Source organism: Leiobunum rupestre, chromosome 9 (genome assembly GCF_980474605.1).
Source record: "Leiobunum rupestre chromosome 9, qqLeiRupe1.1.hap1, whole genome shotgun sequence".
Classification (NCBI taxonomy): domain Eukaryota; kingdom Metazoa; phylum Arthropoda; class Arachnida; order Opiliones; family Sclerosomatidae; genus Leiobunum; species Leiobunum rupestre.
The window spans coordinates 8,977,223-9,000,740 of record NC_143392.1 but is presented as its reverse complement, the minus strand read 5'-3'; the positions used below and the strand labels follow the sequence as shown (position 1 = coordinate 9,000,740).

The 23,518-nt window shown below is 34.8% G+C and overlaps 3 protein-coding genes across 5 annotated transcripts in view; 2 read left to right on the top strand and 1 right to left on the bottom strand.

Annotated features, from left to right (window-relative positions):
- The window catches only part of pan (transcription factor pangolin), a 124,907-nt gene extending 118,416 nt beyond the window's left edge, over positions 1-6,491 (top strand). For both annotated transcript variants that reach the window (XM_090158055.1, XM_090158056.1), the window contains 3 exons: positions 1,449-1,608; positions 2,552-2,624; positions 4,754-6,491. In XM_090158055.1, coding sequence (XP_090014181.1) covers positions 1,449-1,608; positions 2,552-2,624; positions 4,754-5,303 — 783 coding nt within the window. In that variant the 3' untranslated portion in view covers positions 5,304-6,491. The remainder of the gene's footprint in view (positions 1-1,448; positions 1,609-2,551; positions 2,625-4,753) is intronic.
- A 458-nt stretch (positions 6,492-6,949) lies between these two features.
- LOC149926443 (long-chain-fatty-acid--CoA ligase 1) lies at positions 6,950-14,669 on the bottom strand. Its single transcript, XM_090159343.1, has 19 exons — positions 14,609-14,669; positions 11,988-12,140; positions 11,145-11,259; positions 10,917-11,083; positions 10,746-10,845; positions 10,510-10,682; positions 10,419-10,451; positions 10,214-10,336; positions 10,074-10,151; positions 9,883-10,017; positions 9,742-9,824; positions 9,508-9,658; positions 9,205-9,277; positions 9,044-9,132; positions 8,850-8,966; positions 8,625-8,768; positions 8,455-8,556; positions 8,323-8,394; positions 6,950-8,258 (listed from the first exon to the last, which is right to left on the bottom strand). Exons 2-19 carry the CDS (start codon positions 12,132-12,134, stop codon positions 8,121-8,123), a joined length of 2,040 nt encoding a protein of 679 aa, XP_090015469.1. The 5' UTR covers positions 12,135-12,140; positions 14,609-14,669; the 3' UTR covers positions 6,950-8,120.
- On the top strand, positions 14,571-23,478 carry LOC149926442 (cell division cycle and apoptosis regulator protein 1-like). Of its 2 annotated transcripts, XM_090159341.1 has the most exons (18): positions 14,571-14,788; positions 14,899-14,994; positions 15,092-15,370; positions 15,444-15,524; positions 15,582-15,868; positions 15,958-16,072; positions 16,133-16,533; positions 17,750-17,975; positions 18,048-18,328; positions 19,125-19,335; positions 20,711-20,791; positions 20,861-21,073; positions 21,156-21,347; positions 21,762-22,011; positions 22,073-22,239; positions 22,304-22,442; positions 22,532-22,774; positions 22,843-23,478. In XM_090159341.1, exons 2-18 carry the CDS (start codon positions 14,971-14,973, stop codon positions 23,145-23,147), a joined length of 3,495 nt encoding a protein of 1,164 aa, XP_090015467.1. In that variant the 5' UTR covers positions 14,571-14,788; positions 14,899-14,970; the 3' UTR covers positions 23,148-23,478. The 2 variants fall into 2 exon arrangements, with proteins under 2 accessions (XP_090015467.1, XP_090015468.1); XM_090159342.1 differs by lacking the exon at positions 14,571-14,788 and having other exon boundaries at positions 14,826-15,044; positions 15,107-15,370.
- The last annotated feature ends 40 nt before the right edge of the window (positions 23,479-23,518 follow it).

The following is a 23,518-nucleotide window of genomic DNA, read 5'->3' as shown; positions in this document are numbered from 1 at the left end:
CCCAAAATCCTTGATCAATTTTACCCAAAATAGGTCAAATTCATCTTTTTGGGTAATTTTTAAAAATTTAATTTTTTCAAATTTTTTAAGTAAGTAAGTACCACGTGAAACCGAGAAAATCCCATGCTTTTTTAAATGGAGATTTTTTTGTTTTAAGAGATCAATATAATTTTCGGTTGCCATGGGAAAACTAAAGCCCATTGCAACTTTTCCCTTCGGCAATTTTCATACTACCATAAGGTCTACCTAACCCCCGAATTTCAACAAAATCGGTGATAACCACCTCGGGTAGTCTCCTTGTTAGTTCTCTATATCTAACTCCTGTTAAAAATTTATTGAAAGGACATTCTGGAATGACTTCAGACTAATTTTAACACGCGCTCTTTGTCTCGTCGTCATAGTGATATGGTTCCCACATTTCATTGGTCAAAAATTATCTAGCAACATAAATAATTTTTAGTACCAAAAAACCTTAGTATTTCTATAGTAACGTAACCTTCATTAAAACCTTACCTTACCTAACTTAACTAAAACCTTACCTAACTTAACTAAAACCTTACCTAACTTAACTAAAACCTTACCTAACTTAACTAAAACCTTACCTAAATTAATCCAAAAAGTACGGAATACTATACCTAGCCAGCAATACCCGATTTTCATAGACCTCGGAAAAGAATCAATGTGACATAATCCACAGCCAATCAAATTGAGAAGTGTATAATATATATCTTAAGAGATTTTGAGTCTAAAAGGATACTTTTATCGTAAGAGATATGTTATAAACTTCTGCTATCACTATTTCGACTAACTGACACTAAATAAAATTGACTAAAAGTTACGAATACTTCGTGGTTTTAAAAGCGTAGGTTATTTTAACTTTCTCTTCAGACTTATTACAACGCAATTTATAATACAATAATTTTCTTTGGATTATTTTTCTTTTCTTATTTTTTAAAAACTAACATTTCTTATTTTTTTAACAATAAATAAGTCTACTTTCTTTAAACGTACGTCACTGTTAGTAAATTTTATTTATAACCCTCACCGTGGTAACAATGAATTTTAAAGTTTAAAACTGACACTAATGGAGAAATACTTATATACTTATGGTTGAACGTATGACTTTTGTTAGTCTTTTCGATGGCAATACCGGGTTGCCACAGTACCTGTAATTCCTGGAAATGTCAGGAAATTTGAAATATTACCCAGGGAAAAGTTAGGTTTAATTTTGGTTGCCAATAATTTTTTATAAAGTAACATAGCTTTCTTATTAAAATGACCAAGGGGAAAATCTCTGGAAATGGGCCAGGGGGAAAATCTCTGGAAATGGTCAGGGAAAACCTGGAAAAGTTTAGGGAATTTGAATCAGGGAAAACTGTGGCAACCCCGCAATTAGACCATTTAGTTGTTAGATTATGAAGTAAAACGTTTGATTTGTTGGTGAACAGTGGCACAGTTTGTCGAGGGACGAACAGGCCAAGTATTACGAGATGGCCAGGAAGGAGAGGCAACTGCACATGCAACTCTATCCCGGATGGAGCGCCAGGGATAATTACGCCCAAAGTTGTAAAAAGAAGAAACGGAAAAAGGACAAATCACACGATGGAGGTTGGTATTTTCTCTTCATTTTTCCTTTTCTTTACAAATTATAATAATAATAATAATAATTAGGCCAAGGTATCTACACCTAATTCCTGTCACATTTTCACGAATATTTTAGTTAATAGTAATGAAATCTGTCGATCAAACTTTAACCTTCTTTTCGTTTTTGCTTCAACCACAATAAACAACCAAATTTCTTCTACATTTAAACTTACTGTAATTTTCTTTTAATATAAAAAATACCACAAAAAATGTAAAAGCATGTTGCTCTTTATTTTATAAACGAACATGCAGCAAGGGGTAGTTCAGACCGCTCCGTGTAAGTAAACTGAAAATTAAAAACGAAAATTTATATATCAACCCTTAATAAATTATCTTTATTTTTATTACTATTATTTTTTGATTAATTTTGCCTTGGGACTGGTTATTTTACATTATTCTTAGTCATTTTTATTATATTTTTCAGTTTATAGTAGGTAGTAGTCACGTTAGTAGTAGTAGTAGCAGCAGCAATATTAGTAGTAGTAGTAGTGATAATAGTGGTAGTTGTAGATGTGTTTATAAATGTTTCATTAAAGAAACTTCCGTATATATATTTCAGATTTTATTTTACATAAATTTTATTTCATTTAAAATCAAATCGAGACATTTGACATTTTTTTGTCTGATTTGCCCCTTCCTGCAACGATCATATAGTTTTTTGTCGATTTTTTCCCCCTTTTTCTTTAAAATTTTGTTTTCCAATTTCTTCTCAAATATACCGAGAGAGATACAAATGGAATTTATTAATTTTTATGATGGCATGGCATAATTTTTGCTTGCTGGCTACTAATCTATACTATTTTCTATCTACGCTTTTGAATTATTCTTTACGAATTTGACGGTATTTGAGAGAGACAGAAAGAGACTTGACAATTTATATTTTCTTCCATTACTGGTTTTTCCTCAGACGGCAACAACCCCAAGAAGTGTCGAGCGAGATATGGGCTCGACAAGCAGAGCAGTTGGTGCAAGCCTTGTAGGTAAGTACAATGAGAAATTTCATTAAAAATCAAGAGGCTTCCTTTTACTCTCCTATTAAGCCTAGTATTGTAACTCCGCCCATAGATGGCAGTATTTAGTTTGGGAGTTCCCCCTTCAATGGGTATTTTTAGTTCCTAGCCTACTAAACCTATTCTTGTAACTCCGCCCAAATAAGGTTATATTTAGCTGAAGTATTCCTATATTAGAACTATTCGTGTAACTCCGCCCAAATAAGGTTATATTTAGCTGAAGTATTCCTATATTAGAACTATTCTTGTAACTCCGCCCAAATAAGGTTATATTTAGTTTAAGTATTCCTTTAATAGACCTATTCTTGTAACTCCGCCCATATGGGATCATGTTTAGCTTGTGTATAATAGACCTTGTAACTCCGCCTATATAAGGTCGTATTTAGTTTGGGAGTTCCGCCCCTCGATGGATTTGATAGAGCTATTCGAACATTAGACCTATTCTTGTAACTCCGCGCATATAAGGTCGTATTTAGCTTGTATATTCCTATAATAGACCTGTTCTTGTAACTCCGCCCATATAAGGTCATTTTTAGTTTAAGTATTCCTTTAATAGACCTATTCTTGTAACTCCGCCCATATGGGATCATGTTTAGCTTGTGTATTACTCTAATAGACCTATTCTTGTAACTCCGCCCATATAAGGTCGTTTTTAGCTTGTGTTTTCCTATATTAGACCTATTCTTGTAACTCCGCCCATATAAGGTCGTATTTGACCAAGTATTCGTATATTAGAACTATTCTTGTAACTCCGCCCATATAAGGTCGTATTTATCTTGTATATTCCTATAATAGACCTTGTAACTCCGCCTATATAAGGTCGTATTTAGTTTGGGAGTTCCGCCCCTCGATGGATTTGATAGAGCTATTCGAACATTAGACCTATTCTTGTAATTCCGCCCATATAAGGTCGTATTTAGCTTTAGTATTCCTATATTAGACCTATTCTTGTAAAGGCGGGTTTATAAAGGAGCGAGAAAATCCAAAGAAGATTGTGCATGAAGCCGAAAGCTGATCGACGCTATCGGAAAAAGCTTTCGGAATCTGCCTCTGCGCAGAAAGCTACTGTTTACAAAAGCGCTTGTCTAATTGAGCCCGTTCCTGAACTTTACGTGATCACGTGGTTTGTTTAGAATAAATGGCAGCTACGAAAGAAAGTCGAAATATTGCTGTGCTGAATTAATTTTTTTTATTATTGCTTCAAAAACGGAAATTGCTAATTTTTAAAAAAATTAATTAATTAAATTAAAAAATTCAAGAAATCCACGAAGGTCATAAAAATGCTTGCATTATTATTGGTTAAATACGACCACGTGATTTCAAGCGAGAGCCGAGACCCCAGAAAAACACGCGAGAATATCAAACGGAGTTTGATGCCGCCAGCGTCGGAATTCGGCGTAAGCTGTCTGCTACAGCAAGTAGGAAATTGGCTCTCGCTTCTTTGTAAACGCTTACGCGAGAGCCGACGCCGACGAAAACGTTTCAGTTTCTACAAAAAGCTTCGGCTTTTCGCTCGCTTATAAACCCGCCTTAACTCCGCCCATATAAGGTCGTATTTAGCTTGTATAGTCCTATAATAGACCTGTTCTTGTAACTCCGTCCATATAAGGTCATACTTAGTTTGGGAGTTCCGCCCCTCGATGGATTTGATAGAGCTATTCGAAGATTAGACCTATTCTTGTAACTCCGCCCATATAAGGTCGTATTTAGCTTTAGTATTAATATATTAGACCTATTATTGTAACTCCGCCCATATAAGGTCGTATTTAGCTTTAGTATTAATATATTAGACCTATTCTTGTAACTCCGCCCATATAAGGTCGTATTTAGCTAGTATTCCTATATTAGACCTATTCTCGTAACTCCGCCCATATAAGATCGTATTTAGTTTGGGAGTTCCGCCGCTCGATGGATTTGATTGAGCTATTCGACATTAGACCTATTCTTGTAACTCCGCCCATATAGGGTCGTGTTTAGTTTGGGTTTGTTTTTCTGGGTCCATATTTGACTGTTGCCTTGCCCCAAAACCGGATAGATGTCGAGAATATAGTCTTAGAACTAAGAGCTAATATTATTTATCTTTTTGGGATCGTGCGTAGGAGAAAAAAGAAGTGTGTTCGTTACATGTTTGTTGACGATCATTCTCAGGAGGAGAATTTGGGCAGTGTCGAGAGCGCAGAAGCGCCAACTCCGGATTCGAAAAGTACATTGGACGACGACGACGACGATATGAGTAGTGTCGGTGGCGGTAGTGACGGGGAACTGGCCCACACTTCCTCCGAACTTAGTCTTTCCAGTCCCCCCACAGTTCCTAGTGATATCGTAGACCAAAAGCCGATTCTGTCGGACTCGGGCGCGATTCTACGCCACCAGTACCAGCTGCACAACCACCCGCATCAAAGCCCCCTTTCGGCGCACCTCCGCAACCACCACGCCAACCTCGTCAACAGCGTGGCCGCGGCGGCGTCCAGCGTGCGGTCATCGGGCAGCCCCCTCCACATCGGACATCCGCTCAGCGTCCATCACCTCTCGCAGTCGCACAGTATGCGCGACCACTCCGAACTGGACTCGAACCTCCCCCAAATGCCCACGCCCCCTTCGACGGACTCGTCGACCAGCGCCGCCCCGCCCATGTTAACCGTCACGTAGTCATTGCTGGGAAGGGGGGGAAGGAAACCCGGCTGCCGAGGCGACGAACCAATGACGAATTAACCCGACGTCGAGCGCGTGCCCGAACACCGCCTCTCTCGGCTCACGCTGAAACTGAAAGTAGAATTTCCCCCCTTTCCTCGAAATACGTACTTTCCTTCGACGACTTTCACGTTGTGTATAGATAAAATATGAGAAAGTGACAAAGAAAATTTCGTTCATCTCTCTCTCCCCCCTCATTTTCATCAGGACGAACTGTGTTTATTAGGACATTAAATCAATTATAGACCCTCCATTTTGAGAGATTCTTTTGGTTTATCAGCCCCGTCGTTCATTTTTAAAACAGAATTTAAAAAAAAAACAAACAAAATGGTCTTATTGTGGAACGTGACCGTCTTTACAAAATTGTTTTACCCTCAAATTTCCTTGTAGCTGAAAATAATCCTATTTTAGGATAGAAAAACATTCTATATTAAAATTTAGGATATTCCTTTTACAAAAAAGGGTATACCAATAAAATGGTCTTCTGCAAACGTAACTTAAACGAAAAATCCATAACCAATTTAAAGTTCAGTTTTAACAAATTTTTAAAAGGTACCAAATTGAGTGCTAAAACGTTGCCAAGTTTTTATTATTATTATTATTATTTATAAGTTCTGCTCTTCGTATCAATTTTTTTTCTCGTTACTTACCTTAATTTTGGGCGAATTAACAAACATGTTGAGTCAGTTGTGGCGCGTAGCCACCTTTAAATTAAAACTTAAGATTAACTGCGACTGTTTGATGCCAGCGGAATTTTATACAACTATTTCTATGGCTATGACCTCAAATTTTGTAGTTCCTCCCCAATCAAAGGTTTAACCGCACCTTGAAATGGTACAAAGGAATTAGTGCCCCGGAACATTTTTTTCAATATAATTATACATTTAACTTTAATTTATACAATGCAATACTAGTACATAAAATAAATCAAAATTTTCCTTTTATACTTAATTTTAATTATTACTATGCATTTTTTTAGAGAATGGTTTAATCAAAATTTTATTAATTGAAACAGCATAATGTGCAATAACCTGTTGTGCCAAAAAGTGGTTTGTAAAACCGCCAAATAAAACAATGAGCAATAATGTATAGCTGTATTTCGTTTTAAATTTTTACTTCGAATGTTTTCTTAACGCCGAATAATTGGTTTTAAGTATTGCGTAATTGACTGCCATTTCCTTTGTACCAACGGCTCAATGATAATTTCCCCTGAAAAGTTCTCAGTGCCATTTTAAAATACTAAGTGATAATCTCATTTCTATTTTTAATTAAGTAGCGTTCTCATTTGTTAGGGTCACACGATTAAAAGAATTAACGCTTTTAAGAACTAATCCATTCTCCTTAAACACTATACGAAAACTGTTTCTTAATTTAGGGAGAGAAAAGAGGTACATTGTTGTGACTCTGTTATCAAAAACATTAAATTTGTCTGTACATGTAAGCCCATGTTGACATTTTTAGACATAACTGAAACTTTGTTGTAAAAGAGTTTAAATAAACTAATGTACAGCATTTTGTATAAAAAATGACGTTTAATTTACTAAATTTCACTAAACTTCAGTTTATTACAAAAAAAGAAATAATTTATTCAGTCTTAGATAAGTACATTCAATTCAAACGAAATCTACAAATAATTTTCAATGGCTCGTATCACTCTGGCCAATTTTTTTTTACATTTTTTTGTTAAGTTACTAAGCGTAACCTACAATGACTCTAGGAACATTGAGGTTCTGAAACGAACATTTTATTAGTTTTCATTCTGTACACTTTATGTACACTATCTAGAAAATTAAGTACTTTAAATAAAGGAACGTAATTATCAGAATTACAAAATAATGATATTGTACGGAAAAAGTCTTCTAGTCGATTTCTTTCAATGAAAGACAAGTGCTTATTTATCATATTGCCTACTGTGTTTGGTCAAAAATGGGAGTTTCAGTTAGTTTTAGGGAAAGTTTTAATTTTAAAAACCTTTTTACTCGCTATTTTGCAAGAATATTTAAAAATTCATTTAATAATTGGAATTATTAATCTTAGTACTTTTTTTGATGTTTTTGTAAGTTTCAGTTTCACTTGCACTTTCTCGATTCACGTCCAGCTCACTCGCGTCATTTAAACCGCCGCCATTTTATTTCCATTTGGAGAATCGTAAGTGCGGATCATAGGTGAGGGTGGCGAAAGTTATTTTACATAAACGGTAACCGTAACTTAATAAATACGAATACCTGCCCATTAATTTCAGTTAAATAATAGTCAAAATACCAAAGACGGTTTTCATTATCAATTTGGCCATTCTTTGGAAAGCGCGTAACTGAAATGTTTTGTCAAAGGCTTAGTATTACATTTGAGTTTATTTTATATTTAGTGATAATTATCATGCAAAAGTGAATGCCTTTAATGGCAATAGGGGAAAACCTGCCCCTTTAATTTGGTACCAAATCACAATTTGTGGCTTGATGGAAGCTCCATTTCCAATTATATTCAATAAAAGGTAACAAGCTTTTTAACAAAGTACAATGCTTTGTGTTTTAATCATTTAAATTTAACATAGTAAGTTAGTAACATTTAAAATAGGGCTTAGTTACATGTGGGATAAATTAGTAAATTAATGTTCTTTGTGACTCGAGCGTGTCTCATTTTATTTTAGGTAAATTGTGTTAAATTAAAAATAAATATCACAGAAAGAAATGCCTAAGTGTGTAATTAAAAATTAATTGTTCTTTAAGTTGACCTAATAAGTTTGTTAAATAAATCAATGCCTAAACTACTAGCTACTCAATCCAATGAACTATACATGGTTTCAATTTGAGGCAAGAAAAACTTGCGGCATTCTGGACGCTTAGTTTTGAGTGTGGGTGTGAGCAATCCGTTTTCAATTGTGAACAATCCATCATATAGATATATATCTTTGACCTTGTTAGGGAAAACCAAATAAGTGAATGCTTGCCAAATTAGTAAACTTTTTATTCACAAGTACCTGTTCAAATGATTTTAATCCACTTTTTTTCCCTTCTGCAATCATGTCATTCATGATAGCCTTTTTAACTTCCTAAGAAAAAGATTAAATTAGCAGAGTATTAATTTTGAAGATAATTAAAAGAATATTTACTTTATTGTCGCAAATTTGTAACCAACTTCCACGAACTTCATTTTCGTTACACCAATTAGTTAGGACCTCTTTATCAGGAGCGACAATAGCAACAAGGCAAGACTGAATTTGGTTTGAAAATTTGGGGTTGGTAGATTTAGCTTTTAGATTTGGTGATAATTGTATAATACCTTTAAGCTTTCTCCGTGCACAAAAATGTGTGAAACAAAAACGCTACGTTGGTAGATATTTTCAATTTTTTCCGGCGCAATATACTCTCCTTGAGATAGTTTGAAAATGTGCTTCTTTCTGTCCATAACTTTCAAAGCACCATTCTAGATTTGTTTAATTTTATTGCTCAAAATTTTGAATAGATCAGATAATTTAAAACTTATCAATATGAAAAATCAACTAACTGGAAGCCACATTCCAATATCACCCGTATGAAGCCAACCTTCAGAATCAATAGTTTCAGCTGTCTTTTCCTTGTCTTTAAAATAACCTTGAAAAACATTTGGTCCTTTGACGCAAATCTAATAAAAATGTGGAATTCGTTTTACCTCAAGTTGTGACCAAACATTATGTTCAGTTAAGAATTAAGTTACTGTACCTCTCCTTGACTATTTGAGGCATAGTATTCCATTTCCGGAACATCGGCTAGTTTGATAACGCAGCACGGAATAGGTGGACCGACATGCCCTACAAAAAAAATATTCTAAATACAGAATACTGGACATTTTAAAATTAGGTAAAATTATGTCTGTTCCGCACCTGTTGTATTGTCACCTGGAATGGTTAAAGTACACGGAGCTACGCATTCCGTCTGACCGTAGCCTTCCACGATCTAAAATATGGTCATTTAATTAGCAATATCCTAATTTAATAGTCCCAAATGTAGATGTAACCACAACGTAATGCAATGACGCACAACATAATTTTTAGTTCTTGGGATGGGTATCAAATCCAAGATTAGAAATTATGCGCATTGCAATTTGCAAATTAGTTGTTAGTGGAAATGAATTTTATATACATCATGTAATTTAGTAATTGTGTAAAAAAACTAATGGAAATTACCATGCAACCCAGGGCACATCGGGCAAAAGTGAGGACGTTGCTGGAGATTGGTGCCGACCCAACAACCATGAGTCGAACTCGTCCCCCTAAATTGTCTCTCACTCGTTTGAAAACAATTCTATCCCATAACCCGTTATTCGAGACTACATGCCTTTGATTTTATTAATAACATATAAAAAGGTGCAAAATTGTTAGTAAAAATTCACACAAATGGGAAAACGCTTAAATTATTACCTATCAAGCTCTGCTTGTTTATTACGTAAAGCGGTTTCAAGCAACCAAGTTTTAAATCGGCTGCCACTAATACTAGAATGAACCTGCAAAATGTGTACAGCATTAACGTAACTTTTAATTGTATGGAAAAATTGTAAATACTTTGTCATGGATTTTATTTAGGATTCGCGGAACGCAAGGAGTTATTGTTGGACGTAAAGCAATCATGTCGTCCATTAAATAGCGGATGTCCCCTCCGTAGAAACCGATTGACCCACCAGTCATATACACTGCAGTCTAATAGAGAAAAAGTTTTTAGAATTTGTCACAAATAGAAAACAACAAGACGTTACTTCGCAGCATCTTTCTAACATGTGTGCCAAAGGTAGAAAAGACAACATGACATCGCCATGTCGAGGAGCAAATTCACCCTGAGAAATTAACCATTAAATTAATTCAACATTCAGGGTATTGCAATAAGTCCGAGACGTACCAGTTGGTACATCACAGCTGAAACGCATGTTAGGATACTGTCATGCGATAACATAACCCCTTTGGGGTTTCCTGTAGTTCCGCTTGTGTAACAGACTGTGGCAATGTCACTCGGTTTTGGGGGCTATTGAAAATTAAATACGGTTAATAGTGCAAAAACAGAATCCCCTAAACTTGTTTTTGAAAAGTAAATTTGAAACACTTACAACAGATTTATGTTGTTTCAATTGTCCTTGTTCCTAAAAATATATTTATAAAATTAATACAAAATCAACTTTGCTTGTTTGATGAATTTACTTCAACTTCATCGTAGGAAATCAATGTAATGCCCTTTTCTTCGGCTAAAGCAATTGTTCCGGGAGATATGTCTTGAATGTGCACTATTGTTTTGAGGGAAGGAGTTTCCGAAGTTTGTTTGAGGAGGGATTCTACTTTAATTTCTTCATCGCAAACAACCAAAGAAATATCAGCTGATTGATGATACAAGTTGTTATTAGTATTTTAATGTTACAGGAATATCAGATTTATACTACCTTGTTGAATTATAAAAGAACAAGCTTCTGGACCTAAAGTGTCGTACAAGGGAACAATCACCATTGAGTAATGGTAGCAGGCGTGTTCCGTTATTACCCACTACAATTTGCAAGAAAAGGATTATTTAAATAGAACTTCAATATACGGTTAAGTTGATTAGTATTACGAACCTCTACAGAATTTTTAGCAAAAATACCGACAAATGTCGTGGGTTTAGCGGTTAAATGATTTTCTAAAAGACCAGCCCCAAATCTACGAGCCCTTTCCAGAACTTGACTGTAGCTAATCCATTCGTATCTTGAGTCTGAGGCTTTACATCCCAAACATGGACCATCATCTAAATTGTAATTTTTTAAGTTAGTCTTAATGGAACAATAATTGTTGTATGTGGTACGTACTCGACATTTTCATCCCACTGTACATAATATCATATAAAGTTTGTACATCATCATAAAGGCGCTTAATATATTTATTCGTATCACACAGTCGTGATATTCTAGCTTTATCCGGCCCCTAAAATAAAGAATTTATTTTATAATCTGTCATTGGGTATTATAAATAAGAATATTAAATGTAAATTATAAATAAGAATATAAATTATAAATATAAGAATTTTAAAACTATTATAGTCCTCTTTAAATATTTCAAAGCAAAATTTACATAACTATTGCTAAGTTATAATTAACATATTAAAATTTAAAAATATAGATATAGGTTAAAAATAATACTTCCAAATTTCATAGTTACCAATTAATAATAAAACATTATTGATAATAATTCAAGAAAAAAATAAACACATTAATTTTTAAAATTAACATTGATGTTTTAAAGAAAGTATTATTTGGCAAATAAGAATAGTTATCTATTTTAAGAAAATATTTATAAGCTAAACATTTATGAAAAATAAATAGTTATCGATCAGTTAGGTTCAAAATAATTATAATTAATATTTTATGATTTAAACCCCTAAAATTAGAGTAACTGAAAGTTAAATATTATAAGCTTTATTTTAATGAAATTCAAGTCTATATTTTTAAAATGAAAAAATTTATAAGATAATAATAATAAACCATCTTATTTTGGTTTATTCACATTGAAGCTTTAAAAAAATGCTGGAATAAACTGAAATTTAAATAATTAGTTAAAAGTTGTATTTTTAATTAAAAACCACAAAATATAGGAAAAAGAAAAATTCTCAAGATTTTTAGTTCAAAGATTTTTAAGAAATAAAACGTAATCACGGGTAGTTCATCAGTTTGATTGTCTAAATCCACTAGTGGGGTGATGGGCTGGGCTCTGCAGGCGAGGTACATTGCTGTAGAGATTGCTGCCCCTGTAATTACTGCTGCTCCTACTGTCCCTCCCACGTATTGCAAATAATGGTCCATTTCAATCTAAATTACATTAAAGTCAATATTAAAAGGTTTTCTTTTTACTCATTACAACCTGGAAATTTTGTTAAGAAATTTTTAGTCAACCTGTTATGTTATATACTCTAGAGATAATTGATAATGAAAACTTCAAAATTGACATTTTTAAAGCTTTGATGACTAAATCTAATCAGTGGAGGCTTATAAGTGGATCTTGTCTTTATTGCATCATATAGTAAATACGCTACCAGATTTTAAATGGCAAATCAGTTTATTATTTGATAATACATCAGTAAATTAAAACGTTAAATTTAAATTAACACGTCATTTTTAATAATTTAAAAAATTATTTTATTATAGTATAGGTCTATTTAAATAATATTTAAATTTAACAACCGTTGTAAATAGATAAATGAAATGTCATAAATGGTCCGATAATTTTGGCCTAAGCTTTTTCATTCACGTAATTTTTCATTGAGGGATTAAAACGTCTGTTAAAACGTGTATAGAATATAAATTAAATTGTTCTGACTCATGTAACGATTGTCGTTTTCTTTGGAAGAAAGAACATTGACGGGCGAAAAACCGGCTTTTCCCTACGTACAAAAAGAACTGACGCGCGGTTTAAAGGGTTAAAGTGGTAGGTTTTGTTGTTCTCCGCTTTTTACCTTTTAGACAAAGGTGTCGGCTTCTTTTCCGTAAAAGTTATTCATTTACCACCTCCCTCTCTCCCTTAGCAAAATAAATATTATAAACGTATAAATTACCTTTTATTTTCGGCTAAATTTTGACTATTAACTTAAAATGTACACTCTTTACAATCGTTTTAAAAATGGTGAAAATGCCAGTGACTCTTATGGGGGATATTACGACCGTTCCTTCAGCTCGTCGTGCTTGCTCCTTTTCGCGTTCATCGATTTCTATAGTTCTCTGACGCACCAACCGAAACGAGGTAACACTCAGTCAGGCGAGCCGGCGGCGTAGTACATTTTCTTCTGGCACATAGGCTTAGAAGAGAGACATGTGTTCCGCATAAAGGATGACGTCGCGCCCGAAACCTGGCGACCATTGGTACAAAATGTATAGTGCGATTCGGTAATGTGTTCCCAGAATGCTTTGCAGGGAAGCGGCCCACTCTCCCTTTCTCTCTGTCTGGCGAAGTTGGCGCATTAACGGGCTTTCTGCTCTCGAACCTCGTTGATTTCGTTATTATCGGGGACGTTATCGAAGGTGTCCAAGATTTTGTTTTGCAGGATGACGGATGTAAAGGGTTTTCCCTATGTTCTCGATAGAGAGGAAATAGACATATTTCCGTTTTCATGTAGCGCATATTTTGATAAAATTAAAGTTTTCGGAATATTCACGACGCTATAACGTTGGGAACGTTAAATTTCTTTTAAGGCTAATTTGTAAATTCCCTTTTAATTTATGCGAGAAAAACGTCGCGGTTAGAAATTAAACAATGTAACCATTAAAACATAACGACAGACTGTTGGTGTAAATTTAAAAATTATTACTTACGTTTTAACCTGCATTTTGATTATATTTTTAAGACACTTTTATAACTTTGTTTTTCTGGTTTTTATATTAAGAAACAACTGGTTTTATTTCTCTAAAAGTAAATTATACGATAAAATTTTATTGTCTCTGGGAAGATAATTTCGTCCGTTTAGATCGAAACGTGAACCCACTTTAAACTAAATACAATCGGATTTCGTGGGATGAGGGTAATTTCTAGGAATATAGGTTAAACGTACTCATATCTAATTACCATAATAATGGTTTCGTAAATTGGAGAACATGGGCAAGGTCCTTGTTAGGGAAAATTCAATACCAGTTTCAAAAGGGCCATATATAGGAAATGGATTTTTTTGCGGAAACTCTAATAGCTTTTCGTTATTTGTTTATCTACTTTACTCCCTCGACATCTCTATTCATTTATTGACAATTGGATTATTATTCTATTGCCAATATTTTTATTTCGATAAATAGATCACTGGAACAATGTTCTATAAACGTTATTGAATACTTCGTTGACAATAGATATGCTGATGGTTTTTTAAAAATGCATTTATTCTTTGTTCAGTGTTATTTTTGTAATTATTTATCGATTAGGATTCTTTCTTTTTGGAGCTGCGTTTCAAATAGACGCTTCCATAAAACATCTTCAGGGAAATTGCCAAAAAGCAATATTTCAGAGAGCCAGGACAGGCAAGTTACTGTTTATATAGTGCTCGTTGAAATTATAGAAACGTTTCACTTATATGCAAAAAGTGTTTCCTTTTAACCAGGTAACTTTTTTGACGTATTAAGGCTTAACAAAAACATGACGTTCTATTTCCAGGTGAAAAGTTACCATTATTTCAATAAGCACTGTATAAACAGAGACTTTCAGGTAATAAAAGTCGCTTGATGACTTAGGCCTAAGGTGGTGCCTTGGGTATTAGCCTAGGTGATTATTATTATTATTTATATTATTATTATTATATTACTTCTTGGCCATTTCCTTGAAGATGTATTATTGAAGCGTTTATTGTCTTCTGTTGGAGCAGTTTGAATTTCCCGGCTTTTGTTTTCCATGAAGAACGGCACCGGACTGTTCAAAAGATGTCACCACGACACAAAACAGTGGTTTGTCCTTGATGACGAAAAAATTGACCCAGTATTGTACTGTACAGTTTGTACACCTATACCTTATTCTTGGATTTTCCCAGTCCGGTGTTAAATATTATTGTACTTTGTTGATTGTTTATGCTGAAAGTTTAGTCATGAATATTTTTAGGAGTACGTATTAATTGGTTTGCATTCATTAATTCAAGTTAAAAGATAGCTAAGGCATGTATAAACATACATCATGGAACTAAACCAAGGCCTAACGGTAAACATGTTTAAGTTGAGCGTTATGTTGAAAACCAATTAGCTTCTCAGGTATTTTCGTTAATTTTTAATGTAAAATCTTCATTTAATAACTAAAGTTGATGAAACTACAGAAAATGTCACAGTATGCTACCTCCAAAAACCCCCCTTGGGCTCGTGGTGTTGCTCTGGCTCAAGCAGCTTCAGTTGGGGGTCCACAGTCTTTGGGCGCCACCATTTTGACTGCCCAGGCTTCTCATAATGCTGCAGCAGCTGTAGTCGCAGCACAAACCCAACAGGCTAACCAACAACCAGCGGGCTCATTTGGACCAAGTTTGACAGCCCTTGGCCTGCAAGTTTTGAGACAGGAGACTGCCATTTCATTCGCTCAACAGAAAGTAAACAGCATTCAGATTGTGTGCAATTGAAAATATAGGGAGGGATGAATAAATAATTATGGTTGTTTTGCAGAATGCATTACCTCCTGTCATGTCTCAACCTGGTATGGCAATGGCAGTTTCAATGGCTCCTACAACGGCCTCAGTTGGCGCAGTATGTTATTTTAATTGTTTGCAGAGTAAACTAAAGTAATTCAATAAATTATTTCAGGGTCAAATGCTTCACGTTTCCCAACCTGGTATGGCTTTACCAACCTCTCTAGCTACAACCCAAGTAGCTACTGTTAGCTATCCAGCCCCTAGACTCATGGGTCAACCATCACCTCAGTTCCAAGCAGCGCACCATCAAGCGGTTCAGCAAGCTGTTGCGAATGCAAATCAACAGCAGCAGCAACAACAACAGGCTCAAAAGTCTCAACAAAGGGTTTTCACTGGGACTGTTACCAAGATTCATGATAATTTTGGTTTTGTCGATGAGGACGTATTCTTTCAAACTAGGTGAATATTCTTCTCAGCTAGTGTTATTACTTGTTTAAACTCTACTTAATTTCATAAATAAAGTTAAGTAGTCCCTTTTACTCTCCTAGTGCCATTAAGGGCAGCATGCCCAAGGTTTGTGAACGTGTTTTAGTAGAGGCCACTTATAACCCCAATATGCCTTTCAAATGGAATGCAACTAGAATTCAAGTTCTTCCAAATCAGGTAATAATTCTCACTTCACTTGCTTTAATTTCAAAACGTCAACAATTTTATGTTCTTTAGTTGAATCCCTCAAATAATAGCCGTCCAGGAATATCTGTGGCCTGTAGTATGCCTCTTACCCCAGTTTCAGCAGGTGTAGGAGCTGTTGTGACATCAGTTATGCCTCTAATGACATCCAGTTCAGGAGCAGTTGTCTCTCAGTTTGGAAATTCAATGAATCAAAGAATGAGTATGGTCCCTTCAAGACGCCACTCCCCACCTCCGTCAGGCATACGCCGAGAAAGGGAAACTCGCAGGGAAGAAAGGAGAGAGAGATACCGTGATAGGGAATATGAAAGATACTCACCAACACCGATCAAGCGTCAACGATCTCCGAAACGACCCAGTAGAAGTCCACCAAGACGTAGGCAACGAATAGTACCCAGATATAATGTTCAAATACCCAAAATATCCTTGGATTTGTAAGTTCTAGCTAGTCATGTGCGAGCACTCAATTGTGCTTAGAGCTGAGTACTCGGCTTGAAAATCGAAAAACCTTACTTGAAAAGCTCAAAAATGGTTTGAGACTCGAAAGTTAAGCGTAGGCCTTGATTTGAGTACTCAAATTAATTATTTGAGCTTTTAAAAATGGCAAGAAAAGCTACTGAAAAATTCCCTTTGGTCTTGCCTTAATTCAATTCAATTTCAATTCAATTTAATTGTGCATTTGGTGTATACAAAAAAGAGGGGGGATAGCGGGGCTAAGTCGCTAGCGACTTGTAAGCCCCGCAATTGCAGATTTTTCGTCAATATATATATATATAAATACATTAAATACATTAAACAATTATATTAATTAAAAAAAAAAAGGGAGAGTAAAAGTAAACAAAGTAAACAAAAATACAAAATAAATATGGTATAAAATATAAAACTAGGCTAAATCTCGTCCAACATAATCTTTTTAATACAGGATTTAAATTTAAAAAAACTTTCTATTTCTATAATATTTGTACCTAATTTGTTGAACAGGTTAGCGCCATGGTAAAAAATTGAGTTCAATTTTTTTGTTGTTTTACAAAGGGGAAGCTTTAATTTATCGTAGTAAGATCTCTTATTGGTTGAGGTACAAGTCCTAGTTGTTTCTGATCATTGGCCACTGATTTTAAATGTATAAAACAAAACCAAAACCATAAGTTACATAACGTAGGGTGCCCGAGCTGTTTATTGTCAGTTGTGTGTCAGTTCATCAGTCCACTATTTTCTGTTTGTAATCCCTTGTATGGCCAGTTATTAATTTAGACCTCACAAATATGGCTTCAAATAAACGTAAAAGGTTTGGCAGTAAATATTCTATTAATGAAGAAATAGTAGAACCTAGTGATAAATGATTCCTCATCTGATGGAAGTACAAGTTCTACCAGTTCTAATGAAATACAGCCCAGTGGCGAATTATTTCACTACTCCAAACCCCCTTTTTAAGCTAAGCCTAATTATTAGAGTACTCTAAACCACTTTTTAAGCTTAGTATAAAAGCTCGAAAAGTGAAATTTTTCATACCCCAAGCTTGGCTCGATACTCGAAAAGTGAAATTTTTCATACTCAAAGCTCGGCTCGAAACCCCGAAATCAAGGCTCACACATGCCTAGTTCTAGCCATTATTTATTTTTTTAAATATAACGTTTTCTTTTTGATTTACAGGCGTGATGGTAATATCGTTGAGCTGAGGAAAAGATACGCAAACCTGTATATACCTTCCGATTTTTTCTGCGCTAATTTTCTATGGCAAGAGGCATTTCCAGCCCACAGACCTTTTGGTTTGGATCATCCCTGTTCCTTTCACATTTTGCAGAAAGAAGTGGAGCCTGTTGTTCCTAATGATGCTGTTCTCGAGCCATTGGATGCTGATTATCTTTTCAGCGCTAAGGTTTGTCTCCTTTGTTTTTTAGTTTTGATCTTAAACTAATGCAGTGGTAAATTACGTATTTTGCTGAAACAGGTCATGTTGTTAAGTACCCCGCCAATGGAAGAAATTTTCCAAAGAGCGTGCGCGTTAGCAGAGGAAGGAGATGAATTCAGAGAAAACTTTGTTCACCCTACGAGACTAGTTAGCTTCCTTGTCGGCTTGAAAGGGAAAAATGAAACGGTTGCCATAGGAGGTCCTTGGTCAAAGTCTTTGGACGGTAGCAATCCTGATACTGATCCTGGTGTCCTGATCAAAACAGCCATTAGGACTTGCAAAGCATTGACTGGCATTGATCTTAGTAGATGCACTCAGTGGTAAGTTTACTTTTTTCACTCTCCTGAGTTTAACGGCGAGGTTCTTTTTTGTGGGAGTAGCTATGCAATTTAGTTATTTTATAGGCACTTCAATAAAACCCATTCAGTGATTCGTTTGCGAGTATTAATACATAGAACCTGGACGTGCAAGTAACTCTTTTTATGGTCATAACGGAAAATTTTAGCAATGACTATCACCATCACACCATTTTTGCATTTAGAAAAATTATTGAGGAAAAAATTGCATTTATAAACCTAGTTGGTTGGACTTGAGTATGGGTGGCAGCGGGCTTGTGTGGCTACCCAGGGGAATCTGGTAACCGACCAACCGGAAATATTTCATTCAGCGATCCCCTTTTCGCTGTGTAGAGATGGTCTTTTATTGAAGAGCCTGTTGATCTATTTTTAGAAGTAGGTTTGGTTTTATTGGTCTACTTACTTGTATTTACCAGTAGTGAACTTAAAACTTGAATACTTAGTTCTTGGTAATCTATAACAAGTAATACTGTTAGTTAAATATTATTATATTCCTTGAAATTAAACTTTGTTCGGGAATCGGGATGTTACAAATTAAATTTAGTTTTGTCTAACACCCCTAAAAATTAATTTCCTAACATTTGGAGCGCGTGTAATTTAAAATTCAAATTGGAGAAGCTGGTTAGGGCATAAATAATTATGAAATTTTTCCAGAGTGGCAGCCTTTTTATTTACGTGTTATAGATATTCTTTAGTACAGCTGTGGTTGCTCTGTCTCTCTCTTTCCTCCTCTCGTCTCTCCTTTCCCTCCTCCATTTAGGTATCGGTTTTCGGAAATCCACTATCGGCGAGGAGAGTCTACACACAAAGGCCGAGTGGTGCCCAAACGTGTTGAAACTGTGGTCATTTTCTTACCAGACATTTGGAGCTGCATCCCCACCCGTTTAGAGTGGGATCAACTTGCTGCTGGCTACAAAAAACAGCTTCAGCAAAAACTACGAGAGGAAACTGAGGAAACCAACGAAAGCCAGGCACTGAAATATACGCAATTTTCTAAGCTAGCCACCAACCGCTTTTAACTCTTCCCTCCAGAATTCTCTCGGCGCTCTTTCATGTCCAGAATCTTTCTCAAACTTTTTAGGCTCAGTTTTTGGTGGAAATCATCCGAGCTAGTTATAGTTCAATACGGGATTGTAGTCTTAAGTCTATAATAACGAGCAATGATACTAGACAACCTTTGTGGGCGTTCTACCCTTTAACTTGCCCAATTTCATTTGCTATTTCTAGTTTTATAGACCTCTTTTAAAAATATTTTAACTAACTTAGAGTTTGATTTTTAATTTATACATTCTAAAACAGTAAAAACATATTATAATAATAATAATAATTGGCTAGGCTAATGCCCAAGGCACCACCTTAGTCCTAAGTCATCCAGGTGGCTGGGTTACAATGCGTAGGAGGGTGGTGGAAAGCCCTTCATGCCACACGAGCCAACAGCTCCCTACACTAACAATTACTGCTAACCTCAAGTTTTTATATTACTTAGGGGTCTATATTACTATTGTACACTCAAAATAGGTGTAGTTTTACGTTTTAAGAAATTGGAACCAGCTCATGTAGGAAGATTTAGCCTGCACGGTATTTCTGTAAAATTTATCTGAATGACTTTTTAGTTTTAAATTAGGGTATCTTTTGGTTACTTCCTACATAAACTAGTTCTTTTGTACAAAAACAAGATAAAAATATAAATATTATTCTATGGTACAAAAATCATTGGTTAATTAGAATCTGAGATAAAGTTCTTGTTTTTGTATTTCTCTTTAAAACTGGTAGTTTTAATTGCCTAGTTTTGCAATAGTAGTTTCTCTAATGGTTGGAAGTTGATTAAACTTTCTTAGATTATCAAACATATTATACTTTACTGCTTTAAGTTTTAGTTGCACGCTAGGTTATACATTTAATGGTTTGTTCAGCTACCAACATTACTGTTGATTAGACATTTAGTAAATGAAACTGTGTGGAATCGCTGTAATTAATACATGTCCCCTCCCTAAAATTAATTTTTGTATGTAACATATTTTAAAGAAAAGTCATTGCTCGTTGTCGCGTATCTCTAATGACCTTTTTGCTTTCTGAGAAGGAAAAAGAACTAGATGTCGGAGGTCCTCTGGTCTTCGACACCTTGTCTATTCTGTAGCTTGTGGATGTCTTTCTTACAGCTCTTTTTCAAGGAATTGTTTTAAATATTGGAACTTTCTTTGCGCATTTTAGGAACATCTTAATTTTTCTTTATTTTTAAATTTTTTTTCAAATTCAATTAAAATTAAAGAAAAGGAAAATAGCTTTAGTTTTCTTAAAATGAATCTGGTTTGTTCTGACCACCAACCATTTTTATAATCTCCGTAGGAGGACGAAGAAGTTGCTCAAGCAGAGACTGCGAAACAAGAACCGACACATTATTCAGAATTGGATCCAAAGACTATGAAAGTAATATTACCTCATGAGTTTTAATCTTTCTTTTTTTTTTAATATTTTAAACTTAAATTTCTTAATAAGGTCAGTGACTTAAGGGCTGAACTTGAGGCTCGCGGTCTAAATATCAAAGGGTTAAAGTCCCAACTGATAGCCAGGTTATCCAAAGTCCTCAAAGCGGAATTAGAAAAAGATGAACAGAAAGAGCATTCCATGTCCAAAACTGAAAAAGAAGAAGCCAATGAAGTTGAAAAAATGGAAATGGATGCGTTAGATGACGAAAAGAAAAAGAAAGAAGTCTGTTGTCGAGTTCCAGAAATTAACGCACTCGCACTTGAGTTTATATCAAAGTTATATAATTTGATTTTCCTTCAATTAGGAAGAAGAAAAGAAATTGCGAGAGGAAAGGGAAAGAGTGGCTTTTGAGAAACGTTTCCAACTTCCTGAAACCCCATCTGTTTTAGTTCACCCTTCTCCAGTTGCCAAAGGGGGGAAGTTTGACTGCACCATCATGTCTCTTTCTGTACTCTTAGACTATCGTCAGGAGGACAATAAAGAACACTCGTTTGAAGTAATTACGCTCTGTCAAATAACACTTTTACGCAAAATATCCACACACAAACTAACGGTTGGCGCCACCCCACCCCACCCCTTTCTTGCTAATCACGGTCTAGCATCGTGACCTAGAGGACATATTACCAAGAAAAAATTGAATATACTTAGTCCCCACCCAATATTCCACTACGGAAAATTTTGTGTATCCTACTATACCACAAACGGAAAAGTAATGCTATAAAACCTTAATTTTGGTTAATCTTCAAAAATTAGTATCTCACCGAATTTTTATTTCTGCAAAATAATTTTGACACAAATGTTCCGTATTGGCTAAAGTATACAAAAAAAAATCAAAAAAATCGGACATGCGTTGATGTGTTGATATTCACCCAACTTTTATTTACCAGTAATTTTTGAAATTATTCAACAGGTTTCATTATTTGCTGAACTTTTTAATGAAATGTTAATGAGAGATTTTGGATTCTCCATCTATTGCGCATTGGTCAATACGCCCGATGTGAAGGAAGATGAGAAGGAGAAAAAGAAATCTGACAAAAAGGATGATAGGAAAGAGAAAAAGGATGACAAAGATAAGAAGAAAGAAGAGGACGAAAGTAGCGATAAGGAGGAAGAGCAATCTTTAGAAGACGAAGAGGCTGATGAGGATAAAACTAAATCTGGTAAATACACAGTTGTGCTAAATATATCTTTTCACCTTTTTGTAACATAGAACTTGTCTAGATAAAGATAAAAAGAAGAAACGAGACAAGAAAATGCAAACTTATACGTCTAATCCAGATCTACTACTCTCATTTGTTTATTTTGATCAAAGCCATTGCGGTTTTATTGCAGAGAAAGATTTGGAAGAAATGCTGTACATAATTGGGCTTAATCTTTCACGTTCTCAGGTTAGAAAACTGGAATATGTTTAAACACAAAGGTAGCGTACCAATCTAAATGGTTTGGTTTCAGGTGCGTAAGCTTTTGCAAAAAGTGGTGAAAAAAGAAATGTTGTACTACCGCAAATTGACGGATAAGCCTTTATCAGCTCAACAAGAAGTGAAAGAAGATGAATGTATGATTAAAAGAACTATCGAAGAGTTAGCTGGTGGTAAGGAAACATTTTTCTTTTTGAAGTTGAGCTAAGATAATAAAAATTTCCCACCTCCTAATTTGAACAAATTTGACCCCCAAATTTAGGAAATAAAAAATATTTGCCAGTTTTCAAAATGCCAAATTTGGCGAGTCAGATTTCGAGAGTGAAGGAACTTGACGAAGATGGGAAAGAAACAAATTTGGTAGAAAATAGTCTTGCTAACGAACCATTGGTTGTGTACAAAGGCGCCTTATTGGATGTCGATAAACTTATGCAACAACTGAAGAGAAGTGAAAAAGCTCGCGCCGATACAGAGGAAAAAATGCGGGAAATGCAAGAAGAATTGGGTAAATGTACATTTACTTAAATTTACAATTAATTGCGCAACTCTCGAATAAATTATTTTCTTAAACAGATGAAATGCACGAAGCAGCCTCAATTAGTGAACAAAATGCGCAAAAGTTAAGTGTCGAGTTGGATCAGTGCAACGAAAAATTGAAAACAAGTGAAGAGAAACTGAGAATTGCTCAAATTCAAATGGAAAAATTTCAAAGAGGGTTGGGAATGTGTCGCGATCAACTTCATCTCCTATTGGGCTCCGTTGAGACATCTCTCGAGGGAACTCCGACCCTTATTACTAACTCTAGGAAACCAATTAGTTATTCTTCACTCATAACAAAATCTGAGAGAATGGACACTCACAATCATGATACAGATTGAAAAAAAAGTGTTCGTTGTTCTCTCATATTGTAAGTAGAATTTTCCTTTAGCTTCTAAAAGACTGGGGACATCATTGTAAATAATGAAATTAGGGGATAGAAAAGCGATTATTTTCACCCAAAATTCACCAAAACATTGTCATTATTCATAGTTCAAATTTAAAAACTAATATTGTAAATATTATCGAAACAAGAAATAATGGTTCTTGGTCATTCTAATGGAAAAACCCAAAATATTCAGTATGTTAATGGTTTAAAAGTGGACATTGAAATTTAAAATTCTTAATTTGTAAAGGGATTTATGTTTAAAAATAAATTCTTTTCAATATGCATTTTCTAGTTTTTGTCTGGTTAACATAATTTCTAAGCAAA